The sequence below is a fragment of the Cottoperca gobio genome, chromosome 10 (assembly GCF_900634415.1).
Source record: "Cottoperca gobio chromosome 10, fCotGob3.1, whole genome shotgun sequence".
In the NCBI taxonomy this organism is placed as follows: domain Eukaryota; kingdom Metazoa; phylum Chordata; class Actinopteri; order Perciformes; family Bovichtidae; genus Cottoperca; species Cottoperca gobio.
The window spans coordinates 11664733-11688926 of NC_041364.1; the positions used below are offsets into that span (position 1 = coordinate 11664733).

The following is a 24194-nucleotide window of genomic DNA, read 5'->3' on the forward strand; positions in this document are numbered from 1 at the left end:
GGAAGTTTGTCTTCCTCATCACTGGAGGATCTCATACTTAATCGCTTCAACTACCGAGTGACAAACATGACAGAAATGTAAAAGGTAATGCCATTTAAATATAGATTTTAAGAGATTTAACAATGGTCCTCGTGTTGTGGTTATGTTTATGGTTGAAGCGAAGAAAGCTGATTCAAACTACTTTACACTAATGCTAAAAGAAAATGAGTCAGATGTCATAAGCGTGGCTCAAATTGAAGAGGGGTAGTAAAGCATGTATTGTTGAAATTTTCTGATTTGTAGCAGAACATTTTTATTCAGGATCACCACATGTACTTTGCATACTAACACTAACAACCTAAACCTACATCATTCACAGCAGAGTTTTTGTATGGGCTTATGGTTTTGAACATCTTTGATACATTCACATGTAGAAGCCATTGTAAAGTCACTTCAGCTTCACATAATCATGGTGATAGAATACAGTCACATGCTGAATAATGAGAGCCTCCTCTTCTGTTTCAGTAAGATGCTGAGTCCAACGAGTCAGAAGAACGTCAGCGAAGAAGACAGTTCTGGATCCGATGCAGGGTCAGAGTTCGGTCCTGAACTTGAGACAGACCGCTTTGGCTTTATTCTGACAAATGGATCGACAGCTGGGTGAGCAGTTCCACATCTGTGTACTGTTACTGTGCTTTCATTGAGCTCGGCACTGTTTGCTGATTCTGTTTTGATTCTCTTTTCAAAAAGCACAAATTGTTCCCCTGAACGCTGAAACACTATCCCATTAGTAGATCGCAGGTTAATTGAGTTTCTAAGGGGTCGTCCGATTTACCCTGAAGAGATTCTCATAAAACCATGCAATTTTCTTCTAAACCAAGACCACATATCTCTCAACCATGTATCCGATGACTAGAATTTTAATAAAAAGCTTTCATGAGACAGAACCGCTGTCCAAGAAAGAAGGAAGAAATAGCACACTGCTCCGATTAGTACAGTGCAGTCAAAATTAATGAACAAACTTGATTTATATAGCACATGTCATGCACAGAAAGCAGCACAAAGAGCTTTACAATTCAGCAGCAAAAACACCAAAAACAACAACACAAGTTTAAAAACCATACACATACAGAAGGAGGAAGGGAGACAATTAGTGTTTCTATTATCCAACAATTATAAAAAAATCATAAAAGATTAAAAACAGACAGTTGCTAGTTACAGGTTGTATTAAAAATATGTTTGTGGTGTCTCTACACAGAGTCAGGAAGTGTGATATTTAAAGGCAGAGTGTTCCATATATTTGGGGCTAAACTGTAGCATCCCCAAAGGTTTTTTTGGTGACCTTGGGAACATTTAAAGGAGCAGCTATAAAGGATCTAATGAGCTTTAAAATAAATTGAGGTAAGAATTTAAAATGACACAGAGGTTTCTTACGTGTGGACAGTAAGCATCTCGCAACACAATACATATCACATTTAAATAAACAATGAAACAACAGCTCTTGGCAGTGGACCAGATGAAACATGTAACTTCAGGATAAGAAAAGCTGAATAAATTGCCGTCTTCACACTTTCCCCATTGATAACATCCTGACCTGTTGCCATGGAAACATCATACTGCTACCGTGTGGTTTTCCTGTTTCCTGTCTTGTTTTTCAAAGCGCGTCTTTCTATAATGACAACATACAGAAGTGCACGCAGCAACTCTGCACCCTGACTTAAAGGTCTCCAGTTTAATGAGAGCCTTAATACTGTACAGTCAATGTATGAGACACACACATTGGCTCTCATTCTTATATTGAATTGTTCTTGTTTAAAATACTTTTAACAGTTGCAGACTCCTGCACACGCAAACAAATATTTTAAAAGTATTTGTTATGAAGGTTTCCATTTATTGCAGATTTTTTATTTGCAATGTATACCTGCAGGTTCATCTGCGAATGTAACCTGGAATAATTGGGAATGTATCTTTTTCACAATGCAGTTTAGCATTTGGGGCTTTAAGTATTCCTTTTATATGAATCTACACATGTAATGTAAGCATTTTGGGGCACATTTCTGATTGTTATTTCACAGATTTTCTAGCTTCATATATGGTATAATTGGTGATTGTCATTCTAGTAAATTGATGTTAGGTATTTATTACGTTACAGGTCATTTAGCCCTTATCTTATCCAGAGCGACTTACAGTGAACTAACTACAGGGACAGTCCCCCTGGAGCAACTTGGGGTTAAGTACCTTGCTCAGGGGTACAATGGTGGCAGCCCTGGTATTGAACTCAGAACCTTCTGGTTTGGAAGGCGTACTACCCATTTATGCCTTCGTATTGCACGTGGGGCTTCTCATTGTCACAAATCATTTGCCTGATGAAGGTCTGGCAGTGTACAGAGTTTGTTTGCAGACTTTCGACCTACTCGCTCCACTTCTACGCACCTGTCTCAGGAAATAGATGTGTAAAATGTTCTTCTGGTTTGATGTTAAAAATGCTTACCTGGTGTCTTGTATGCCGTTTTGTGTCAGGACTGTGGGCCCACCCCCTGAGTTGGTCCGGCAGAGGGAGACCAAGTGGATACATATCATTAGCCAATGGGATCGCATCCTGTTGAAGAAGACCAGTAAGGTGCGTCCCGTCTTAGACGTAGTGTAAATTCACTTTCTAAACTGAATGAATGTTGATTGGCCTTTTCCATGATAGACATTTTGGCATATCACAGTAAGAAAAGCCCAGGTGTAAATAATACAATACATTCAGGCTGAATTCCATTTTGCTGCTTCAGGCTCAGAGTCCTGGTCGAACATTATTCGTGTTATTAGTCACACCTGTGCATTTCCTGCTACGAGTCAAAAGTTGTGCTGTAAAAAAGATCTGTTAGCATTTATATTGACAACAATGAAATGTAGCTGATCCTGTGTCTGTTACTAACGTCCCTTCAGGTCAAAGTGCAGTGTCAGAAAGGCATCCCAGCCTCACTCAGAGCTAAGTGCTGGCCTCTGCTGTGTGGAGCCACTGACAAGATGAAACAAAGCGAAAACCTCTTCCAGGCAAGAAAACGTAACACTCTCGCTGTGGTAAATGCTTCAAAACCAGCAGCAACAATTGAAAGGATTCCACAATATATTTTTGAAGTATCTGAATCACAGTGTAAAGGACGCACTAAAACAATTAGTCAATCAATTTATGTAATTTATCGAGCTCATATAACAAAAACATTTTTATGGTTCCAGCTCCTCAAATGTGAGGACTTCCTGCTATTCCAGGTTTAAATCACTGTACATGGAATATTATTCAATTTTAGAATAAGTTTTATATCATTGTAAAGGCAAATCACTATTATCTGACATTTATAAAACATTTATATAGACTTCCTACAGACTCATTTAAAATAGTTGTTTGTTGAACTGCCCAAATAAAACAAGAAATAAACTAAATAAAAGGAGTGCAGTGTAAATTATACTAATAGTGCAATATTATAACTATTTTACTGCTTGCTACAGCTTATAGTAGGTGAGTCTTCTTTTCTGTGACTAATCTTAAAGACAAATAGTGTAGCGTTTGTAAATTCTTGACTTAAACTATATTGTGTCTCTGCGTTAGTCTTTGGACTCGCAGTCGGCTCTGCAGAGCTGGGTGGATGTGATCGAGAGAGACCTGGACCGACAGTTCCCTTTCCATGAAATGTTCCTTTCCAAGGATGGACATGGGTTAGAAACATTACTACTTCTATTGTTTCTGTTAGCAAGCTAATAGATACAGTTTCTGCAGTCTTCAGTGTGTCTCAGCTGCTATCTCTCCATCTTATAGTCCTGCCTTCTTTGTGTCTCTCTGTTGCAAAACAAAAGTTAAGAAAGTAAACATTTTCACCTTGTAAGTTCACCTCTCTATTCAAAGGTCATTTTTTATCTACATAACAAAATCATGTGATTTGTGTGGCGTGTTGGTGTGTAGGCAGCGTGGTTTGTTCCGGGTTTTGAAAGCCTACACTCAGTACCAACCAGAGGAGGGTTACTGCCAGGCACAGGGGCCTGTGGCTGCAGTGCTGCTGATGAACATGCCTGCTGAGGTAGCAATCAATAACACTGTATACCCTTTCATTAATGTAGATTTCAGTAGACAACTAAAGCACATTTCAGACATTGAAAGTACCAATTCTTGTTTCATCTATATATTAAAATACTGGTTTTTGGCATTCTGTCCCACAAACAGACAATAATAAGGATAACAATATGACAATATTCTGTATACTGTTTTTATATAAGTGTCCAAAACATAAAAAGGGTTATTGTGGCATCTGATGTTGACTTATTATAATTTTCTGTTCCGTGTCACCTCACGTAACCTTTGCAGGAGGCCTTCTGGTGTCTGGCGCAGATTAGTGAGCAGTACCTGCCTGGATACTATAGCCCTCTGCTGGTGAGGGCCTACACACATGTGCACATGCATACCTAATATACCTGGCACTGCACTTATTTATAATATACACAGCTAATTTACATGGAGGCCAGTAAATTGAATTCGAAAGCAGATTTTTGTTCAATTTGGGGTGTGTTTTGCTATAGCTCGTAGTACCAGATTACTGCACATAGTTTTCAAGAAAACTTCCAATTATTCTAAAAGTACAAACCCATCAAACCTTGTATTACTTGTGTCTGTTTTCTGTCTAACATGTGTACCTCTGTAGGAGGGAGTCCTGTTTGATGCGGCCATGCTTACCTGGGTCTTGAAAAGGACGTGTCCAGCTGCACACAAACACCTGCAACACCACGGGGTGGAGCCCCTCATGTTCGCCACAGACTGGCTGATGTGTCTCTTCACACGTCACCTGCCCTTCAACACACTGCTCAGAGTCTGGGACCTTTTTTTCTGCCATGGTACGCCCTCCATATAGGCTGCTAAACTAAATAATGTTCTGAAAGGGAGGCAATAAGTAATTTCTTGGATACAATAATCATCTGTTATGGTGTATAGTTTATTTCAGAGGTTCTCAATTGTTTTTTGATAAGGCCCCTCAACAAGGTAGACTGATTAGAATGACATTAGTTATGTTGTGGTAATAAAAAGTACTTATATATTGTGGAAGCTCTTGTCCACAGTCAGGGATAAGGATGACAGAGAGGAGGTGTAGTGTCACACACACAGCTTTATTCTCACACAGGTAAGCTTATATCACAGGCACAGCTGACAGGTCGCTCTCCTGTCTGTCGCTCTGCTGTCCGCTGCTCTCGAGGCTGCGCTGCGTCGTGGCTGAAGAAGCGTCTCAGTCTTCTCTGGAACCCAGCCTACTGCACGAGAACAGAACCAGGCCATCACCATGCTTTTATTATGTGACTGATTACCTGATTCCGTTCAGCTGTCTGGCCTCCAGCTGGGACACTCCTGTCTCTCCCCAGCAGCCGGCACCCTAACCACACCCCACTGCCACATATATGTTGTTGTACTATGACTTATATTCACATAGGCTAATAATTTATGTCTAAAAAGTTTGCAAAACGTTAGGAACTTAATTGTCGGTAATTTCTGAAATCATTCACAGTAAATTATGTGATTGATGTGGCATCTATTTCTATCTCCTTGCCCACTCTTACCTCTCCTCTCTTCTCTGCAGGGGTGCGGGTGCTGCTCCAGGTGGCGGCGGTGCTGGTGCGTCGGGTGCTGGGCCGGGCCGAGCAGAGGAAGCAGTGTCAGGGTCAGATGGAGACTCTAGAGAGGCTGAGGGGCGTCAGGGAAGAGGTCCAAGAGGAAGATGACACGTTCATAGCAGAGGTAAGAATTAACCTGATTTCATCCCAACTGAACACCTTTGGAGAATTTTGGACCGATGTGTTATATAGCCCTCTCATCCACCATGCTCGAAACACACCAAATAAGGCAATATGTTATCTGAAATTCAGAAAATGACAATAAAACAAAAGTGAGACCATTGTTTTTTTCTCTCTCTCTTTCTCAGGTGTGCTCGGTACAGCTGTCTGCCAGAGATCTGGAGAAGCAGTCGGAGAAGGAACTACAAAAGTGGAGGAAAGACAGACCCTCATCCACCTTTGACCCCACAGGTCGCTGCCAAGGATACCGGATAGCGTGGGCGAGGGCTCGACAGAACGAGGAAGAGCGGGACAGGAACGAAAGAAAGAGTGGGAACCTGTCCATCCCTCTTGCTCGCTCGGCCTCCCTTCTCTCGCTGTCTCCCTCCCTCCTTCACAGGAGGTGGAGAAAAGGGGGAAGGGAGAGCTCACGCGAATGGGACGGAGGCAGAAAGGTTGTGAGGAATCTCTCAATGGGAGCAAAGGAGGACTGCAGGAGCTGGGCCGCGTTTAATTTTAAGAAGGTGGAGGAGGTTCAGGAGGAGGAGGACGTCGTTTTAGATAAACATGAGAAATTAACAGGACAAACTGAAAAGAAAGAACTTTTAGAAGAACCTAAAGAGATGAACATCCAAAATATGCCAACAGAGCATTTAGAAGAAACATTCATTGTAAAAGAACCGATTGAACAGGTGGAAACAAGAATCACTGAAAAGGAGGAAAGCCAACACAAAGAGAAAGAGGAAAGCAAAATGCTTTCAGAACAGACGGAAGAAACAACTGTGGAGACAAAACAAAGCAAAGATCCGGTCAAAGATCAGACTGTTGAAAATATTCTTCAGCCTGCTGAACACAAACATGGAGAGGAGCTGGACTCTTGCAGCCAGTCACCAGTCCTGGAGCAGCAGAGTCACGAAAGCAAGAACCTGGAAATTGAGGTGAAAGACACAAATAAAGAGACAGAACAAAAAGAGTCAGAAAGTGAACATACAGCTGCTGTAGAGCAACATCAGACTGAGATACAGGAAGAGGCTGATGCAGATAAAAACACAGAGGTGGAGACAGAAGAAAGCGTTTACCTACATGAGGAACAGAGCATTCAGGCTGACATGAAACCAGAAGAGAGCACAGAAACTGAAAATGTGCAACAGCTGCAGATGGACACAGTCACAACTGAGACGAGCACAGGCTCAGAGACAGGCAGTGAAGACGGAGCGCCTACTGTCCAAGATCCTACAGTAGAGATGGAGACACAACAGCAAGAAGTGATCACAGAGACAGACAAAAGCTCACAGGGAGACGCATTTGAAGGAAAATACCATATCATTGAGTCATTAGCAGAGAAGCAAATGAAAGAAGAGTCCCACACCCAAACAGTGACCGAAACTGAAGAGCTGGCACAGACTCAAGAGAAGGGAGAGGAAAATGAAGCGACACAGGAACTGGAGGATGAAATAATACAAATAGATTCAGAACAACACAAAGATTCGAAGACAGAAGAAGAAACATTAATACTGCATTTAGCTGAATGCATCCAACCAAAAGAAAGCACCGACTCAGTAGCTGAAAGAGAGACTGAAGCAGAAATACCAGTCGCAAACGACACAGAGACAAAGTCAAGTGAAGGATTTGGGAAAGAGTGTGATGCAGAACCTACACAAGTGGAAGAAGAAAGATGTTTGACTGCATACTCTGAGGCACAGGTTGGCAACGATCAAACACAAGCAGAAGAAACACCAACAGAAACAGAGACGACTGACTGGATAGCACCTCCACAGGCTGAAGCAGTGACTCTCACCGCCGAGCCTGATGGGAAGAAGAGTCCAGCAGAAACAGAGACGGCTGACTGGATAGCACCTCCACAGGCTGAAGCAGTGACTCTCACCGCCGAGCCTGATGGGAAGAAGAGTCCAGCAGAAACAGAGACGACTGACTGGATAGCACCTCCACAGCCTGAAGCAGTGACTCTCACCGCCGAGCCTGATGGGAAGAAGAGTCCAGCAGAAACAGAGACGGCTGACTGGATAGCACCTCCACAGGCTGAAGCAGTGACTCTCACCGCCGAGCCTGATGGGAAGAAGAATCCAGCAGAAAAAAGTACCTCTAAGGAACCTGCACCTGAACAACCAACGTGCCAAGTCTCTATGGGGGCTGTGCAGGAGGAAGAAAGCCCAGAAACTGTCAACAAAAACACTGTGGGAGAGGACGACGTTTTCATTTCTTCTGAACCAACAGACTCTCCAAATAAACGACGAAACAGTGACGTGACACAAGCCTCCGGGCATCACAGCAGCCGGTCTTCTGGGGATTTCTGCGTCCGCAAATCGTCCAACTCCCACGGGTCCAGGTTAGCACGTAGGCTCTCTGAAGATCTCTTCAGCATACCAGAGAAAACAAGCCAATCACAATCAACTCCTGACCACACAGAAGTTAAACACAGTGCTGTAAACCCAACCCACAGTCCTCCTGATGCGACTTCAGAAGTCACCTCGTCACGGTCTGCAGTTACCGAGCGGATGGCGGTGCAGCAGGAGCAGCTGCTGCCCGACCCCCCTAAACGTTTTGGTTTCTTCCGCAGACTGAGAGGAGAGCAGCCCAAAATGGCAAAAGGGATACCAAAAATGGAAGTCCCCAAAATCTTGATTCAGGACTTCAGTGATGGAACAGGGCTGGGGAAAGTGGTTAAGGTAGAAGTGGATGAGAAACTGAGCTCCAGGGAAAGGAGGAGGAGGCGGAGGGAGCGAGAGAGAAGGGAGAAAGAGGAAGAGAGGTCAAGAAAGAAGAGAGAGAAGGAACTGGGGAAGGAGAGAGAGCGAGAGAGGAGAAAACTGCAGACGAAGGGGAAAGGTTTCCAGGTGCAAACTGAGAAAGGGAGCAGTGATAGGACTCAACCTGATAAGACTGGATCACAGACGCTTAGATATTCTGTTTCTCATGCTGAATCTTACTTTTGACAAAAAAAAAAAAATCTTTATTGGATAAGGAGGCATGATTTTACTTTAGTCCTTCATTATCCTGTCTCATTGGCCTTTCTGCTGTGCGGAGATCCCTCTTCTTAAATCCTTTTGACATGTAAATAATAAATAATGTTTACATACTTTGAAAAATATGTTTCTTTTATTTAGAGGAGCTTTTTTGTTGCATATTGATCACAAACCGAACAGACTTTGAATGAAAACAATAAACAGGAAGTGCTTCATGTCCAGTTTCACATAATCCCCTATTTTGAAGTCCACTGTTAACATTATAGTCCATTAAAACGTTGGCATACACGAGCAGTGGCCTGTTCCGTATCGTGCACTGCCGTTGCATATTTTTTGCCCATGTAACAAGAAAGAATATCCCTGTAGAACTCTTGTACAGGCCGGTGAAGATGGAAAATAAAAGGTTCAAGGTGTCCATTTATTTTCTAGTGCTGCTGGTGGCATGTGTGTAAAAGTGAAAGTCCATCTCTCCTCTCCAGCGCTCATCCATCAGTCCACTCTCACTCTATTCTACGTCATCCTCACTGTCACTGGCCAACACTTCCTGACTAGTCACTGGTTGAGTGGTCATCTGAGAGGACGGGGGAAACACCGATCCAAAGAACAAGGAACAGAACTGCGGGCAGAAAAATAGAGAAGAATATTAAGAGAAAATGTAACATTTCATATATGAAACAAGTTACTTCTGCAATTATTAAGCCAAATGCTACTTAAAGCCTATTCTTGATGTGATTTGGATGAATATTGAATATTGTAGCAGTCATAGATATCAACAACTGGCGTAATCTGGTCAGTGATTAGTTGTGTTCTTTTTAAGCACTTTCAAGGAACCTAAACCAAATATTTATTTCTGAAGGCTATCTCAATTGTTACTATAAATTAAATTGCAAAAAAATTAAGATTAAAGAATTCCTTTATAACCACAGCAATCAATGTATATTGTCACTTTATTTGTCCGCTGTTCATATTAAATGAAATGGTATGTTTGGATCATGATACAATATGACGACAGGATTGTTTCATTTAAAATATGAATATATTTATTCTATACATGAGTGATTGTGTAGATCAAACGCAATTATTATGTTTAAATTCAAGCATTTTCAAGCAGAACATTCGTAACTCAAGCATATTCCTAACCTTGAAAACATAACGGTTCAAATTAAGCATCTTCCAAACCGTTCAAGACTTTGCACAAACCCTGGTTATACTTTTATCTACCAGCGTTCTCCATTTTGAGCCTTTTATTTAGTTAATTTATTCATATGAAAACTAAACCATACCTTCTTATTAGGCGGTCTGCTTGAATCGACCGTTTCATCGTCCTCTTCCTCCTCCTCACTGTGTAGCCTTGTCCTGTGATTGGCTGCAGCAGCCTGTTTTGAACATATAGAATCAGCTAACGGGGGTGTGGGCGGACCTGTAGCAGAGGGACCCGGCGCAATACTGGTATCCATGGCGATCAGGTAGGAGTCTATGTCGTCATTCATGAAGTCATCAGGAGGGGGCGGCGGCGTGCGTGCTCTGAGGAAATTGACAGGAAGCGAAATATGACACGAATGAGGAAGAGGAAGGTAAGAAAAGGCCTCACCCTTACATGTAAGTTCATGGTAGTAAAGTCTGAATATAGTACATCTAATAATGTTGCTACTGTGTTGTGAAGAGGAAGGTTTCACTTTTCATCCTCCTTTAGTCCTGATATCAGGCAGAAAATATTAAGCATTTATCGTGCTGGATAAAGACACAATCGTATGAGCTTTACTAAACTGCTGCATTTATGGCAGGTGAAGAAATTTCATCTTATTATACATTTTCGAGGACTACATTGCTGTTTGTGTCAGTTCGATGACACACTAAAGAATGCCAGAGAACAAATGTGCTACAGCCTGACGGATGTGTTGACACAACACCTGCAGCTTGTAGTCAGCTGACTCCACTCAGAGGCCAAAAGTAAGACGTCTCTCGAAACAATAGTGGTGGCATCTCTGCAGAGTAAAAGCTGAGGATTTACAGCCTGTTATTAGAACGGAAGAAATGATTTGGATGAATGGCAAAACTCTTTTATTTTCATTCAGTTTTGTTTGAGCGTTACCGTCTCGTGTTGTTTTTACGGTGGTTGGGGTCATCAGAAAGCGTGGCCAGCACAAAGTTCCCCTCGAGGACACTATCTGTTACTGAAAGCACTACAGGGCTGACACACACAAACAAAACATAAACGTCAGTACATCATAATTAGACAAGGGATTAACTAAAATGTGTATGCAAGTATGTTTACCTGCCCGGTTCATCAAAGTACATAGAAATAGGTAGACCAGTAGACTCTGCAAACACTAACAAACCCTAAAGGAAAGAAGACAAAAACTCACTTAGAAAACCTCCTTGATGAGTAAATCAATGCAATAAGTCTTAATTTAAAGATCAACCACAGCATGTTTTTATTTTGGGATGTACAGTATCCACACTTATTGTAGTGGAGAAAGATTTCAGCTTAATTAATGTAATTTAAAGGAAAGAAATTCTGCACAAATTGCCCTCTGCATCATTTCCCACTCTGATAGATTTCCTAATCTTCTCCATCCTGACTAATCATCCAATTCTGTTTCTCCATCACCCCCTCCTTTGTCCTCTGTCTCACCCGTAACTCTTTCAGACAAAAGGTGATGCTGTTGTGAACTTGGACGGCAAAATGGTCAAACTCGTCTGAAGCCAGACAAAGCTCCGTCAGCATTGCCTTGGACTGGTCTGAGAGGGGAACAGGCAGAACAGCAACAGAAACAAAAACAAGAGTAAATGGAGGACAAAACCAGATACACGTTTCAAAACATGTTGTCTAATGCTCTAATATTCTTTTATATGTTATAGCTGTTAACTATAAGACAAGCCAGTACTACACAGCGCAATTCTGCTGTTCTGCCTTTCTACCACACAACGGCACCACTGGGTGCAAATCCATCCTTTCACTTCTTTTTGCATTATTTCTCCCTGTAATTATTAGCAGCACTACAGCAACTTCTTTACTTTTGTAATACAAAGCTCCTTTGACAAAAACACAACAATGACTCATTAGGGCTGTGGGATCAGTAAATATAACCAAAAAACACTCAAGCTGTGTTTAATGTTTCTTATATTATGGAAAGCTTTTAACATTTCTGGTTTACTGTTATATCACTGAATACACCATTTGAAACCTCTGAATAAAAAACAACCCTGATTTTAAGTACAATAAAATGCTGATTTTCATTCTGAATTCATGGAATATCTGATGTAAGCTGAGTAAAACAAGTATAAACAAACAGTCACTTTGTGAAACACGTTTTTACTTTTTTTCTTTTAGTTAGTAACTTTTGGGTGAAAATAATAGTCACCTGCTTCTTCCTCCACATGGTTCCTGAACCACATCCGATCGTCACTCACTGACACGGTCACTTCGTCCAGAGATGGAGGGAAGTGCACGACTGTGTCCACAAGCAGCCTGAGAGCAAGGGGAGACAAAAGGTGAGCTGTGAGTGAGGAATGACAAAAAGAAGTAAAGCAAAACATACTGGGTTGGACCAAACAGTTTGCTAATGTTGAGTCGACAGCAACATCATTTTCCAAAAGGAAAACCACATATAAACATCACAGAGGGGTCCAAGGCTGAGAAAGAAAGATCTGATCTGTTATTCTTTTTATAGCAAAGAATGTAGTAGACAGATTTCACAGACCTGGGATGGGATCTGAATGCGTTGCCATAGCTGTCTTTATCAAACACTGCCTGTAAGCTTTCACTGTCCTGGAAAGACAGGTTATGTGTCTTCATGAGGCCTGCAGAGAAAATACCAACGCTGAGTACACAAGCACGTAGAATACAATGTATGGAATGCTAGATATGCTACGATGACTCAAATAAGATGCAATCCTTTTGGAATCATCCACATAAAGCAGTGTGAATCACAAACTACAGGAAGTGACGCATCGATACCGTGTTTGCAGTGCAGGGTGAAGGTGAGGCGGTTTTTCTGCTCGTCTAGCTCAATGTGACACTTTTCCACAGTCTTCTCAAGAGTCGCTAGAGACCTGAATACGGCCTGCACACTCTGACTCACACAAAGAGGAACATAAGAACAGACAGGACCTTGATTGTGTTAATATGCAGTGAAATATTCTGGTATTAACCCGATTAAGCAAATACTCCACACTGAAGCTGCCATGGAAAAAAAAACATTTTAGTCAGGATATTTTAGACATGTATGCAGCTTACTTTAATCTCTAGAACTACAAGTTTACACTTGCACAACATTCTTTACATGTGACAATCTAACTGCTTGGTGACACATGCTCTAAATAACTGCCATGTGCAACTGTTAAAATGGGGAAGGACAGAGGTTTTACAAAAAAGGCCATATCCGTATTCTCAACATGATGGAAAGATAGCGTTTGAAGTTGGGTACAGAAAGGAAACAGATTCATTTATTAAAAGGTGGAGTCTGCGATTCTAATCTTAATCATTTTTTGTCAATATCTGCGAATATCTCCTGATGGCCTGCTGGTCGTTGGTTTGTGTGTGCGCTGAAAAAAAATCTGGTATTAAAAAAAACTCGCTCTGTAAATGGGAAACAAACAAAGTGACTCAGACTGAGCCACACAACATTATTCCAGCCAGGACAGGGGAAAGGCCATGGTTGTATAAAGAGAAAGGCAGTGGGAGCGAGAGGAAAGGTAACTCTGGCACATGCTCACATTCTGAAGGGGCACTGGTAGGGGTGTTGTATTTGTTATCTACAATCTTTCTACTTCCCACAGACTCCACCTTTAAACTGGTTCAGCACTGACTCATGTAAATAGGATCAGTGACTCGCAACCATAAGTGGTACAAGTACTGAAGTTGCAAGGGGGTACGTGGCCAGACTGCGGAGTAGCGCAGCTCATTTCAAAAAGAAAATTTTAATTAGATTTTGATTTGAATAAATATATATATATATATATATATATGTGTTTTGAGGTGGGGGAAAAACACAAATCTGATTACAAATTGATGTGATGCTGATTTTTTATTATTACAATAACCAATAAATAAACTACCAGCTACACTGGGAATTGATTGAGCGTTTGTGAGAACTTTTTTTCCCCCCTTCTAATTTGTACTTCTGTTTTACTCTTACTATTACAATTAATACTTCAAAGTGAAGTGAAGTTTTTATTTTATTGTGTTAAATTAAAATAAAACCTATAAAACTGGAAATAAATAGAGAAATCAGTAAGCAACACTGTGAATATCATTGCATAAGTTACTGAAACTGAATTAAAAACGTTAGGAAAAAGGACAGCTGTTGTACGTCATACAAAAGAAGGTTGGGAATCACTAAAATTATAATTACAGTCCATATAAATGAATTGAAAACATTTAATTGAGTATCTCCTTTGCTAAACACACCTTTATTGCCATCTTGCAGCGGAAGGCGTGCCCACTGGAGATGGTGTACCTGCACAAGAAATGGGAGGGGAAGTAGGCTTAAAGCTCCTTTAAATGACACACACACAAATGTAATGTTAAGTGACTGTCTCTCACACAAACACACACATTACAGTGCAGTTTATAAACACGCACTCTGTCTGCACCTGCTGAAGAAGAGGGGTGCAAACAGGAAGCAAGCATATGCCGACCGAGAGGAGTTCACAGACCGCAGGGCCAGCTACAAGAGAAAAAAAACAACAAATCAGTACCACTCATTGACGCAAATTGTGCACCAACAGGAAGCAACACGAATGAATGCATGGCAAGAGGAAGTGTGTATGTGGTGTATACGACAGTATTATCAGAGTAGCTCACCCCATCTTCCTGAGGCTCCACATAGAGCTCATCACCGATTCTGGACAGAGAATGAATGGCTTTGGCCAGCACTGGACGGTACATACACACACATACACAACATAATTACTATTAACAGCTACTTATTGTACTGCAGTAATGTTCAAATTAAAGATAAAGTTGAAAAAGCAGGAAATGATTACTACCTTTTACGTTTCCTCCCGTCACGACGCAATCCATCTCTGCAAACTAACGTTAGACTTTACCGTTCAATTAGCAAATGTGGCTAAAAGTTAGCCGAAACTCGCGGTTAAACACCACCAAGAAGCAGATAAACTGTGCTTTAATTGTTTGTACACCGGGCATAAAACCTGCTTGTGCCGAAAACATGTTCCGTTTAGTTATAGCTTTACTTTTACGTTTTATTTTCAACTGCGGTTCGACAGTCTTGCGCCGATCTGTGCGTTGTTTACGCCGCCATTATCCGCTTCCTTACTGTTGACCAATCAGAGAGGCTGAAACTCAAAGGGGCGCAGTTTGACCAAACGCATGCGCAATGTGCTTCTAAATTGACATTTTTACAGCTGCATGTTTATCAATAACATGTGGTTGTTATAATAATAATGAGAATAATACATACAATTATAATAAATGCAATAATAATACATAAAATAATATTACATACAATTATAATAAATACAATAATAATAATAATAATAATACATTAAAAAACATAAACACATAACACAGGACTTATAGCATATTTACATTGTGGTATTGATACTTTTACTTAGTTCTTATTCCACTACTACTTTATACACACATATCACCCCTCTTTGACCATAAAAAATACCCAAGCTCAAAGACAAAATATTTAACTTTGTATGTATATCTTTTTGAGGTTATTTAAACAAGTGTTTTTTATTATTATTATTATTATTTATTTATTTTGTTCTGTGCTAAAATAACTCATTTGAGTTTTTACTGATTGAATCATACTTTTAAATCTTTTTTCTACTTTCAGTCTCAAGTACAGTTATGTTATGGGATTCAATTCAAACTATTATATTTTATTCCTACACCAAGAGTAAAAATCTGTTTTTACAGTTTTAGTTCACAAAAAAAGAAATAGAGTTTACAGAGTTCCTGGAAAAGGGGATAGTACAAAGGTCATGCTGGCATTTTCTTATTTCTTTCTTTCTGAAGACATATAAATAGCAGCTGCTCACTAAACATGCCCTATAATTACAACTCAATGGTAATGGTGGGAAGAAAGAGGGTGTGTGCACATGTGTGAGCAAGGGAGAGAAATGGGAAGGAAGGAATAGCAAATAGAAAAGACAGCCACAGACAGAGAGAGGGAGAGTCACTGTCAATGCATAATTATCTCACCTCACTGGTATTTCTCGCTGGTCTGCTTCAGTGTGTGGGCAACGCTGCCGTGTACTGGATCTCCTCCCATCCCCGTTGATATGGCTGTTACTAAAGAGGTGTAACTAAAACAACATTTGTGTACTGAAACCACATACGTGTGGTGAAAGAGACTTTGAAAAGACACAAGAGGACGGAAATCAGGAAAATGTTTTGCCTCAGCTTTGTGCCAAAACAACACAAGACAGCTGCTGAAACTTCTGTGGATTATGGAGGAGTGGAGGCAGTATGACAGCGAAACACCCATGAGAAGAAGCATCCTATGAAAAGAAAAAGAAGAATATCTAACCTAACTGAGGAAGTTAAACCGTAAGAGATGGACCTGTCTTGATATCTGCGTTGGGAAAGGAGATAATGGAAAAAGATTGGAATTTCAAAAAGCAGAGAGAAACAACCATAACAGGAGTGTCGAGGGGTGACGTGCTTCACACACCGCTAGTTTCTTCTGTTGCGGTCTCCAGTCTGTTATTAAAGCAACACCATCCCTATTTAGTGGATTATATTGTTGTGTTTACAAACACCAATGCTTTTCTGTGACTTCTGGATTTGATACAAAGCAGTTCTGTTCCTAAATGTCTCAGTCACATAATCAGAAAGACAGTCAGGGCATGCTGCAGTCCATGCTGCAGAGACTGAAGCTCCAGCCGGGAAAAGAGGGCCAGGCATACCTGCAAACACCTGTACCCACCACAGCTGCTTCCACATGGGGGCAAGACGGCAAGAGAGGAGCCTTCAACCTCCAGAAAGTAAACAGCAGTATTGGAAATAGCTTTGAGTTTGGAACTAATGGTATCTCCTCAAAAGAGTTTGGGATCTCTGCTGCAAGCAGTAACTTTGGGGAAATACAGCAACCAGGACATGGCTGTGAAGTGGACAGTCAGCTCATTTCCTTCCCCTCGCAGAAAGACAACATTGATGGTGAGACGGGTGAGGAAAGGGCAGCTCAGCCTGTGATCACCCCGACAGAAACAGGGCAGCTGTTTCCTGTTGAATCACTTAAGGATGCTGATATCGCTTCCTTTAAGAGGACTGATGGGGCGAGGGTGAGTTTTGACAATTCTGCAATGACAAGGCCTAGCAATAAAGATTCTGTCCCAAGCATGGGACAGAATCATGACCAGGACCAGAGTTTTACACCCAAAGTCTACGTGTGGTCCTCGAAGCCCACAGATGCAAATGTTAAAGGTCAAGAGAATGAACTGTTGCATACGGGAAACGGAGGATTTGGAGCTTTGGCACAAAGTAAAGACTTGCAGATTGTTCCGGTAAACAGCAGCTCGAGAAGAAAATCAGGATCGTCTGAGAACAAAACAAGGAGATGGACTCAGAAGATCAAGGAGAGATGGAACAGGCCAGGGAGTTTTGGTAGAAAGGAAAAAGAAGAAGGAGGGAGAGTAGACCAGAAGAGTGAGCAAGGAACTGACGTGAGTAATGCATTTTGATTATTTTCTATTGTCAGAGTTAAAAAAATATAAACTGAAAAGGGAAAAATGCAACTGGTTTACTTCACAGATTTCACCTCAAAACCAGCTGTTGACAACAGAAAATCTCATCAACACATCAAATATGGAGGAAGAAAGGACCCTCCCATCACTCGACAGCAGAGATCCCAGTGCCACCCCTCCTACACACACAGAAGACGGCACTAATGAAGGATATATGAGGTAGTCTACCAACAAATTGTCCTAAAAATGCTGTAAGAAATACTCTCAAACCAGTACTGAAGTCAGCATGACTAAGGCTAAATGTTCTCTCGGTCAGGTTTGTTGATTCCTCTCTCAGTCCTACAACAACACAAGTATGATATGTGAGGTATTTCTTAGACGTTTCCAGCCATAACAGTTATATTAGTTTGGGCTGAGATTTGTGGTGTGAAACACACCCCTCTCACTGACACCATCTGTCATCAGCCAGCTTCAGTCACACTTTCCTGGAGCAATAAATAACATGAGATGTTCATAACACACAGAAACCTCATCGAACAGATACATGTTTACATACACACAGAGATCCTCAATCTCCCTAAAAGATGATTCTCGATAAAGGATGACGCTTCAGTTATTATATATTTTCTTTCAATACGTTTTGTCTTTCTTTTTACTTGCCCATTACCAAGCCCATTCATTCCGACTGAAGACTAATGTATAATAATAATAATAATAATAATAATAATAATAATAATAATGATAATAATAATAATAATAATAAATTGTGTTTATAAAGCGCCTTTCAAAGCTAAAAGCAATCTCAAGGCGCGTATAATTTAATTTAATTTGAAAGGCTCTGTAATTTCCTTAGACAGCTGGACATTGCAGTTTTTACCCAAATGTTACACATATAGGAGTAAATAGAGCATTTGTTTGGGACTAAAGTCAGCTGTGGATTGTGTAGCAGCAGGACGGTGTATGTTGGACTGACTCAAAACAATCCACATTTCCCAAGTTCATCTTATTGAAGAACGATTTCACCCATTGCAGCAGTGAGGCTATATGATACTAGTTTTTAAACAACAATAGAGCTTTATGGCACAGAGGTATAAGCTTTATCAGGCTTTGAGTGAACAGACAATACTTGTTTGTAACTGGTAAATACATAGTTCAAATTCTTTAAAGCCTCAGTAATTTCCTAAAAGAGCTTTGCAATGTAGTTTCTAGCAAACGTTATTCAAACAGGATTAAATAGAGCATTTGTTTGGGACTTTTCTCAGCGACAGACTGGTTTAGTTTGATCATTAAATAACCTACACTTAACATACATGTCCAAATATTCACCAAAAAATAAAGCACACACAGAAACACAAAGCAACATCTTCGAACAGCATATATCAAGCATGAAACTGAAGCATGATTAATACACATTTGTTGCATTGTGAGATTGACTTGATTGTGATTCCTGATTTTTATGCTGAGGTCATTTCATAAACTGCATTGACTTCACAGAATCTCTTTTAGATGTGTTGCTGTGTTGCTCTGAGTATATCTGTTGTGTCCGGGTGTGAAAACAAATATCTCTCTGGGGCAATACATCTAAATCGATCTGAATCTTCTTTTGCTTCAGGTCCACCAGAGACTTTGAGTTCGGCCTGGGCTCGTTTAGCTTGCTGGAGGAGATCGTCACCGGTCAAGAGTGGGCGAACTTCCTAAACCCCAACCAATCAGCCGCCTCAGCCAATCAGAGACCATCAGAACTCAAAATCCCACCAAATCCTCGTGATGGTCATTCATCTCTGATTTTGAACCAACAAGGAGGTGTTGACAACCGGTGGAGCTTCAGGGGAACTGAGACTTCACCAGATTTAGATTTCAGCATGACACAAATATCGCCTGATGCTTTCCAAGCTGTGGGTATGGACGTTTCAGAAGGAACACCGGCTGCAGTACGGGATGTTCTCAGTGCGGCTGATCAATTAGAACCAATGGAGCATGGACAAACCCGGAGACCTCCTTTTGTACAGGTTAGATCTAAATAATAATGCATCATTTACTATACAGACAGAAATCATTTGATTAAAAAATATGGAAGCAAAGTTAAAACACCAATAAGCACGTTTCCTCATGAAATGTTACATTCACTCACGAGTTGGTCAACCTTTTTAATTGTTTTTCAGTATGCAGATATTATGGTCAACTCAGCGCTGAAGAGCAGAGTCCAGCTCAACAGGAAGAGACAGCATCAGTCAGCTGATAGAAGAGACGAGAGGCTTCAAGCAGACAAAATAAGTGACGGAAAAGAGGCAGGCAGAGGTCAGAACAACTTAACACTCATAATAATCACACGTTTAAGGCATTTGAGTTGACAGAGGTAAGATGTTGTCAGTTGTAACTCAATTATCTTCTTGTTTCTCATCTTTCACAGAGGGTAGCCTAACAAGCAACCATGTGATGGAGGAGACTGGAGAGTCACAAAATGATAACTTCATGCCTTTGAACATCCTGAAATCCCCTCCTCCACCTCTCTCTCCATTTACTCCCTTTGCTCCTGCCTTCCGGGGTGTTCTCAAACACTCCATATCCCAGGATTCACAGTTCTCAATAGAAACACAGACAAAAAGAGTAAGTAAAAAAAGAAAAGTGATTGTATATTACACTGCCTCCCTGTGGTGTGAAACGTGAACATCCATTCTAGATGCTAATTCTAAGCAGGCTTGAGTATGTAGTGGGATTTAAATAAAGTACGCTAAACCTAACAAAGAGGCAAAGTTGTGGTTTGATTGCTTTTGCATTGTGAATGTATTTATAAAAGTTGTAAAAAAGTATAGTATGTTGATTTCTTGTATTCTAACTGCAAAAAAACAATATATTATAGATTAGAATCTACTATATACAGTTGTGTTTGAAAATGCTATTATTTAAATGGAGGAGCTTTTTTCATTCACAATGCTAAAAGGAAACTTGTGGAAAAACAGATGAAGTTATAGAAATTCTATATAGAAAAATCTTTGTCAGCACAACAACATGTATTTATAGAGGAATAAACATTGGCAACACTTTAGTTTACAGTTCAGTAGTACTTTCTGAATACTATTGTAATTTTCCAAAAGGTTTCATGAAAAGAAGATGTCATTTTGTACTAATTATAAGGAAAAAGGGGAATGTCCTTTAAAGAAATGCTTATTTTAAAACCATTCAAATGTTCATTCATTATTCTTTTGTTGAATTTAATATTTTCCTGTAGACAGTTTTGATAGTTTCTTTTGTTCAGATGACTAAAATTGACTCTAGGTTACATTTGCAGTTAAGTGTAATTAATTGATTTCAACACACAAATATACTTATAATTAGTCCCGATTGAAACTTTCCATGAAACTATTATAAATAAAAGACTCATAAAATAAAGTTTTACCGAAGATTTAACACCAAATATAAAACTTTAGCGTGATAAAGTAATTATGACATTTGATTCTTTCTTTACCAATTTTTTTGTTCATCAGAGGCGAGTCGAGGAGAACCAGCGGGTTCGTTTCTCAGACGAGGTGGTGATCATCGAGCCTCCGGAGCTGCATCCGGATGCTACAGACTCAGAGGAGGATTCAGGATCAGAGGAGGACTCTGTGATAGAGCAGGAGTGTGACGAGGAGCAGGCGGCGATAGAGGAGGTGGCAGCACCAGCACGCCGGCATGCTCTCCCTGCCTGGATACTGGCTCTGAAGAGGAGGAACACGGGGAGGAGGCACAGATAGGGAGTGTACAACTCCAAGAACGAGCATTTAGTCTCACAGACTTGTCTTTCTTCAAATCGTTTCTAGAGTCCTCTCTGGACACTTAAAGCACCTCTGTGTGTCTTATTGCTCCTCGTCCCTCTTCGCATCACCGGCGCTCAAAAGGATGATTGATCAAGTGCTGATATCAGCCTATTTTAAAACTTTGAAAACACAGCCAGAATTGTATTTGCTTTTAAGGGATACTTTGAATGGTTTGAAGTTTGGTTGTCTGAGGTACTGAGGTCGACACGCCATCGGTTTGGAGAAACAGACAGGAGTTACGGCACGGAAACAAAGCAATGTACTGCTGTGGACGGGGGCAGCAGCAAAATGTATTTCAGCCCCCTAAAAGAAAGGCCTACGTAAAGAAAACCAATATCAGTTTAAGTGTATGTTGTATTTAGGATATTATATAACACAGGGATCTGAAGTCGTTATATTCATCTCTCGCCAAAGCCACCAGACTACAGTACCGTATATTGAAACAAACGGTAAAGTTAAAGGTAAAATGACTGTTTTTGTCCATGAGTCTGGTGCCTTTGGCCTAGATGAATATAACGGATCAGATCACCGTTGACAAGAGCTTGTAGGTGGACCTTTTTTCTGAGGTGGCTAAAATACGCTTTGTTGCTGCCTCTGTCTACTTCAGCACATTTCTTTGCTCCTGTGCCGTAACTCCTGTCTGCTTCCCCAGACTGGGGGCCTGCTGACCTTCGTCTACTGTGGTAATACACTGACTATGGATAAGTACCTCATACAACACCACTTCAAACTATCCAAAATATCCCTTTAACTGTTTTTTTCCACGCTCTCCTCTCTGTCTGTCTAAATAGACTGGACTATACACTGTCAGTGTCTCGTCATCTGCTTAAGTGTTTATTGGATTTGGTTGTAAATTTTCTTCCACCAGCTTTTACAGCTTTTTTCCAGAGATGTTATGTTTTCCTCCTCCTCTTTCTCCTCCTTCAATCTCACACTGGCCAGCAGCAGACTCTCTTGGTAATGTTCTCTCTTTCCGGCCGTCCTGGGAAATTAGGAGGAAAGGGAGGTGGAGCTAAAGCAGTGGCTGCAGTTATTGCAGTTATGGTTGTTTGTGATAGTCTGCAGCTCTTGAAATGTTGAAACCTTATTTTGAAGCCATTTGCTTGCTGGAGACAGAAAGAAACTACCATCATCGTTCAGGACTCACATCAGTCATCACTTATAGGATAGTACACCCTGAACATATTATCAGCATCTGTTTAAATGAGCTACAATGATGCTTCCTATGAGTGTAGCAGCGTGGGAGACAGTGGAGCTACGAGACAAACATTAAAGGAATAGTTCGACATTTTGGGAAATACGCTTGTTTGCTTTCTGTGCTAGATTAAAAGATTGATACCATTCATGTCTGTAGTGTATGCCACTGGCTGGCTGCCTGGTAAGCTACTACTACTACTCTGCTACATCAACACCCATACACCTGCACTGTCATTTTTACACTTTGTTTTTGTATGCATTAAACAATTGAGATATAATATGATATTTTAGCTGTTTTCCCATTCAGTTTTTGTGCTAAGCTAAACTAACTGGCTAACAGGACTGTAGCTTTATATTTACAGTATAATAGACTTGAGAATGGTATCCTTCTTCTCTTCTACCTTAAAGTTACCATCCGACCATCTTGTTATCCTGGACAGGGGTGCTGGAAAATGTGTGTGTTTGTCTGTATTGTCCCCTGGAAATGAAAAACTAGAGAACATATTTAAAAAGGAAACGTCCTCCAGCTACCTCATTTTCCCAGTTACATTTATTAATTCTTCTAAATAGGGATCCTCTGAAGAAATGACATTATCTGCTATCTCATGTTTTATAAATGCAGAACTCCGTGCACACACACATCCAGTCATTTGTTCATCCTGTCCGAGCTTTGCTTTGCTTTAAAGAGCGACCACAGGCAACATTCAGAAAGACAGAGTACTTCATGGCGCTGTGTATCATATTCTTTTGTTACCATTACAGGCATTAAAATGATTTGTATGATTAAATTAGTACATCAAACGTTGTGGCTAACTGCTGTCAATTCCTCCTTCACAGCTATCTTCTCTCGTAAATCACTGTCAGAGCCATTAAGAGGCTCTTTAGCTGATCGATTAGTGCCCTGGTCACAGCTTATAGTGAAACGGGGGGAAGTACTAAAATGTACAGTATGTGAGCAAAACATTATGTCAATGTCTGAGATGAAAACGTGGGAGTAAACCAGAGAAATAAACAGAGATAAAAGGAACTCTTAATTTAATTTTGAATTGGAAAAAGGAAAAGGATGAATTACATTAGTCCATTAGTCTGAACAGTAACATTTACTGCAGGGGTGTCCAAACTACGGCCCGCGGGCCCATTTTTAATTGGCCCGCAGCAAATTCTAAAAGTATAATGGAATAAGGCCCAGATAGAAACTTGCGCTTGAATGTTTTGCACTTCTTAGTTCTAACACAGAAACACAGTTTTGACGTGTCAGCTAACTTAAAACATCACGTGTCAGATAAAGCTTGTGCTTTAGATGTTTACTGGATTGCATGTGAAGAGAGCACAGATGTGACAGACATCGCACAATAACTTTTGCGTTACGGAAGAGCTGCTTGGTCTTAGGAGTCTAAAGGCCACAACATAATTCGAGCACGAGGACTTTACCACAGAGAATTTCAAGCTTTCCTGTCTGATGTCGATGCTGAATACGGCTCCACAGTTCTGATGTGCGCTGGCTGAGTCGCGGCTCTGCTGCAGCGGGTTTATTCCCTGAGATCAGAAATCGATCTGTTTTTGAAAGAGAAGGACCGACCTCTTCATGAGCTGAGAGACCCTCCATGTTTGGCAGACCTGGTATTTTTAGTTGATCTTACTGGTCATCTCAACACTGAACAAGAGCCTACTCTGTGTGAAGCTCCGTCTCTTTGAGACACAACTACGCAACTTCAATGTTGCGCACTTCCCCACGCTGTCCGAAATCAAATGTGCTTTTCCAAAGGCCAAGCTTTCT

The 24194-nt window shown here is 40.7% G+C and overlaps 3 protein-coding genes across 5 annotated transcripts; 2 read left to right on the forward strand and 1 right to left on the reverse strand.

The window, feature by feature from the left end:
- tbc1d10c (TBC1 domain family, member 10C) lies at positions 1-8882 on the forward strand. 2 transcript variants are annotated; one of them, XM_029441101.1, is made up of 10 exons: positions 1-84; positions 505-639; positions 2500-2599; positions 2914-3021; positions 3575-3681; positions 3926-4040; positions 4325-4390; positions 4659-4848; positions 5583-5740; positions 5925-8882. In XM_029441101.1, exons 2-10 carry the CDS (start codon positions 509-511, stop codon positions 8727-8729), a joined length of 3780 nt encoding a protein of 1259 aa, XP_029296961.1. In that variant the 5' UTR covers positions 1-84; positions 505-508; the 3' UTR covers positions 8730-8882. The 2 variants fall into 2 exon arrangements, with proteins under 2 accessions (XP_029296961.1, XP_029296962.1); XM_029441102.1 differs by having other exon boundaries at positions 509-639.
- rad9a (RAD9 checkpoint clamp component A) lies at positions 8874-15085 on the reverse strand. 2 transcript variants are annotated; one of them, XM_029441104.1, is made up of 12 exons: positions 14754-15085; positions 14569-14639; positions 14358-14431; positions 14173-14221; positions 12721-12835; positions 12464-12563; positions 12125-12231; positions 11395-11501; positions 11035-11099; positions 10852-10950; positions 10043-10283; positions 8874-9375 (listed from the first exon to the last, which is right to left on the reverse strand). In XM_029441104.1, exons 1-12 carry the CDS (start codon positions 14785-14787, stop codon positions 9265-9267), a joined length of 1173 nt encoding a protein of 390 aa, XP_029296964.1. In that variant the 5' UTR covers positions 14788-15085; the 3' UTR covers positions 8874-9264. The 2 variants fall into 2 exon arrangements, with proteins under 2 accessions (XP_029296964.1, XP_029296965.1); XM_029441105.1 differs by lacking the exon at positions 14754-15085 and having other exon boundaries at positions 14347-14431; positions 14569-14617.
- Positions 14309-23218, forward strand: LOC115014334 (uncharacterized). The gene is made up of 7 exons (XM_029441103.1): positions 14309-14646; positions 15971-17402; positions 17491-17642; positions 19036-19432; positions 19586-19721; positions 19834-20030; positions 20909-23218. Exons 2-7 carry the CDS (start codon positions 16551-16553, stop codon positions 21155-21157), a joined length of 1983 nt encoding a protein of 660 aa, XP_029296963.1. The 5' UTR covers positions 14309-14646; positions 15971-16550; the 3' UTR covers positions 21158-23218.
- Positions 23219-24194: the final 976 nt, after the last annotated feature.

What these genes read in the sequence shown, in the direction of transcription:
- rad9a (XM_029441104.1), bottom strand. Translation starts at nt 14,787, where the DNA reads ATGGATTGCGTCGTGACGGGAGGAAACGTAAAAG. An exon ending in GACGGGAGGAAACGTAAAAG is followed by an intron (nt 14,640 to 14,753) that starts GTAGTAATCATT and finishes TGTACCGTCCAG; the next exon opens with TGCTGGCCAAAGCCATTCAT. An exon ending in TACTTTGATGAACCGGGCAG is followed by an intron (nt 10,951 to 11,034) that starts GTAAACATACTT and finishes TGTGTGTGTCAG; the next exon opens with CCCTGTAGTGCTTTCAGTAA.
- LOC115014334 (XM_029441103.1), top strand. Translation starts at nt 16,551, where the DNA reads ATGTCTCAGTCACATAATCAGAAAGACAGTCAGGGCATGCTGCAGTCC. An exon ending in AGAGTGAGCAAGGAACTGAC is followed by an intron (nt 17,403 to 17,490) that starts GTGAGTAATGCA and finishes TTTACTTCACAG; the next exon opens with ATTTCACCTCAAAACCAGCT. An exon ending in CGGAAAAGAGGCAGGCAGAG is followed by an intron (nt 19,722 to 19,833) that starts GTCAGAACAACT and finishes CATCTTTCACAG; the next exon opens with AGGGTAGCCTAACAAGCAAC.
- tbc1d10c (XM_029441101.1), top strand. Translation starts at nt 509, where the DNA reads ATGCTGAGTCCAACGAGTCAGAAGAACGTCAGCGAAGAAGACAGTTCT. An exon ending in TGTTGAAGAAGACCAGTAAG is followed by an intron (nt 2,600 to 2,913) that starts GTGCGTCCCGTC and finishes ACGTCCCTTCAG; the next exon opens with GTCAAAGTGCAGTGTCAGAA. An exon ending in ATGACACGTTCATAGCAGAG is followed by an intron (nt 5,741 to 5,924) that starts GTAAGAATTAAC and finishes TCTCTTTCTCAG; the next exon opens with GTGTGCTCGGTACAGCTGTC.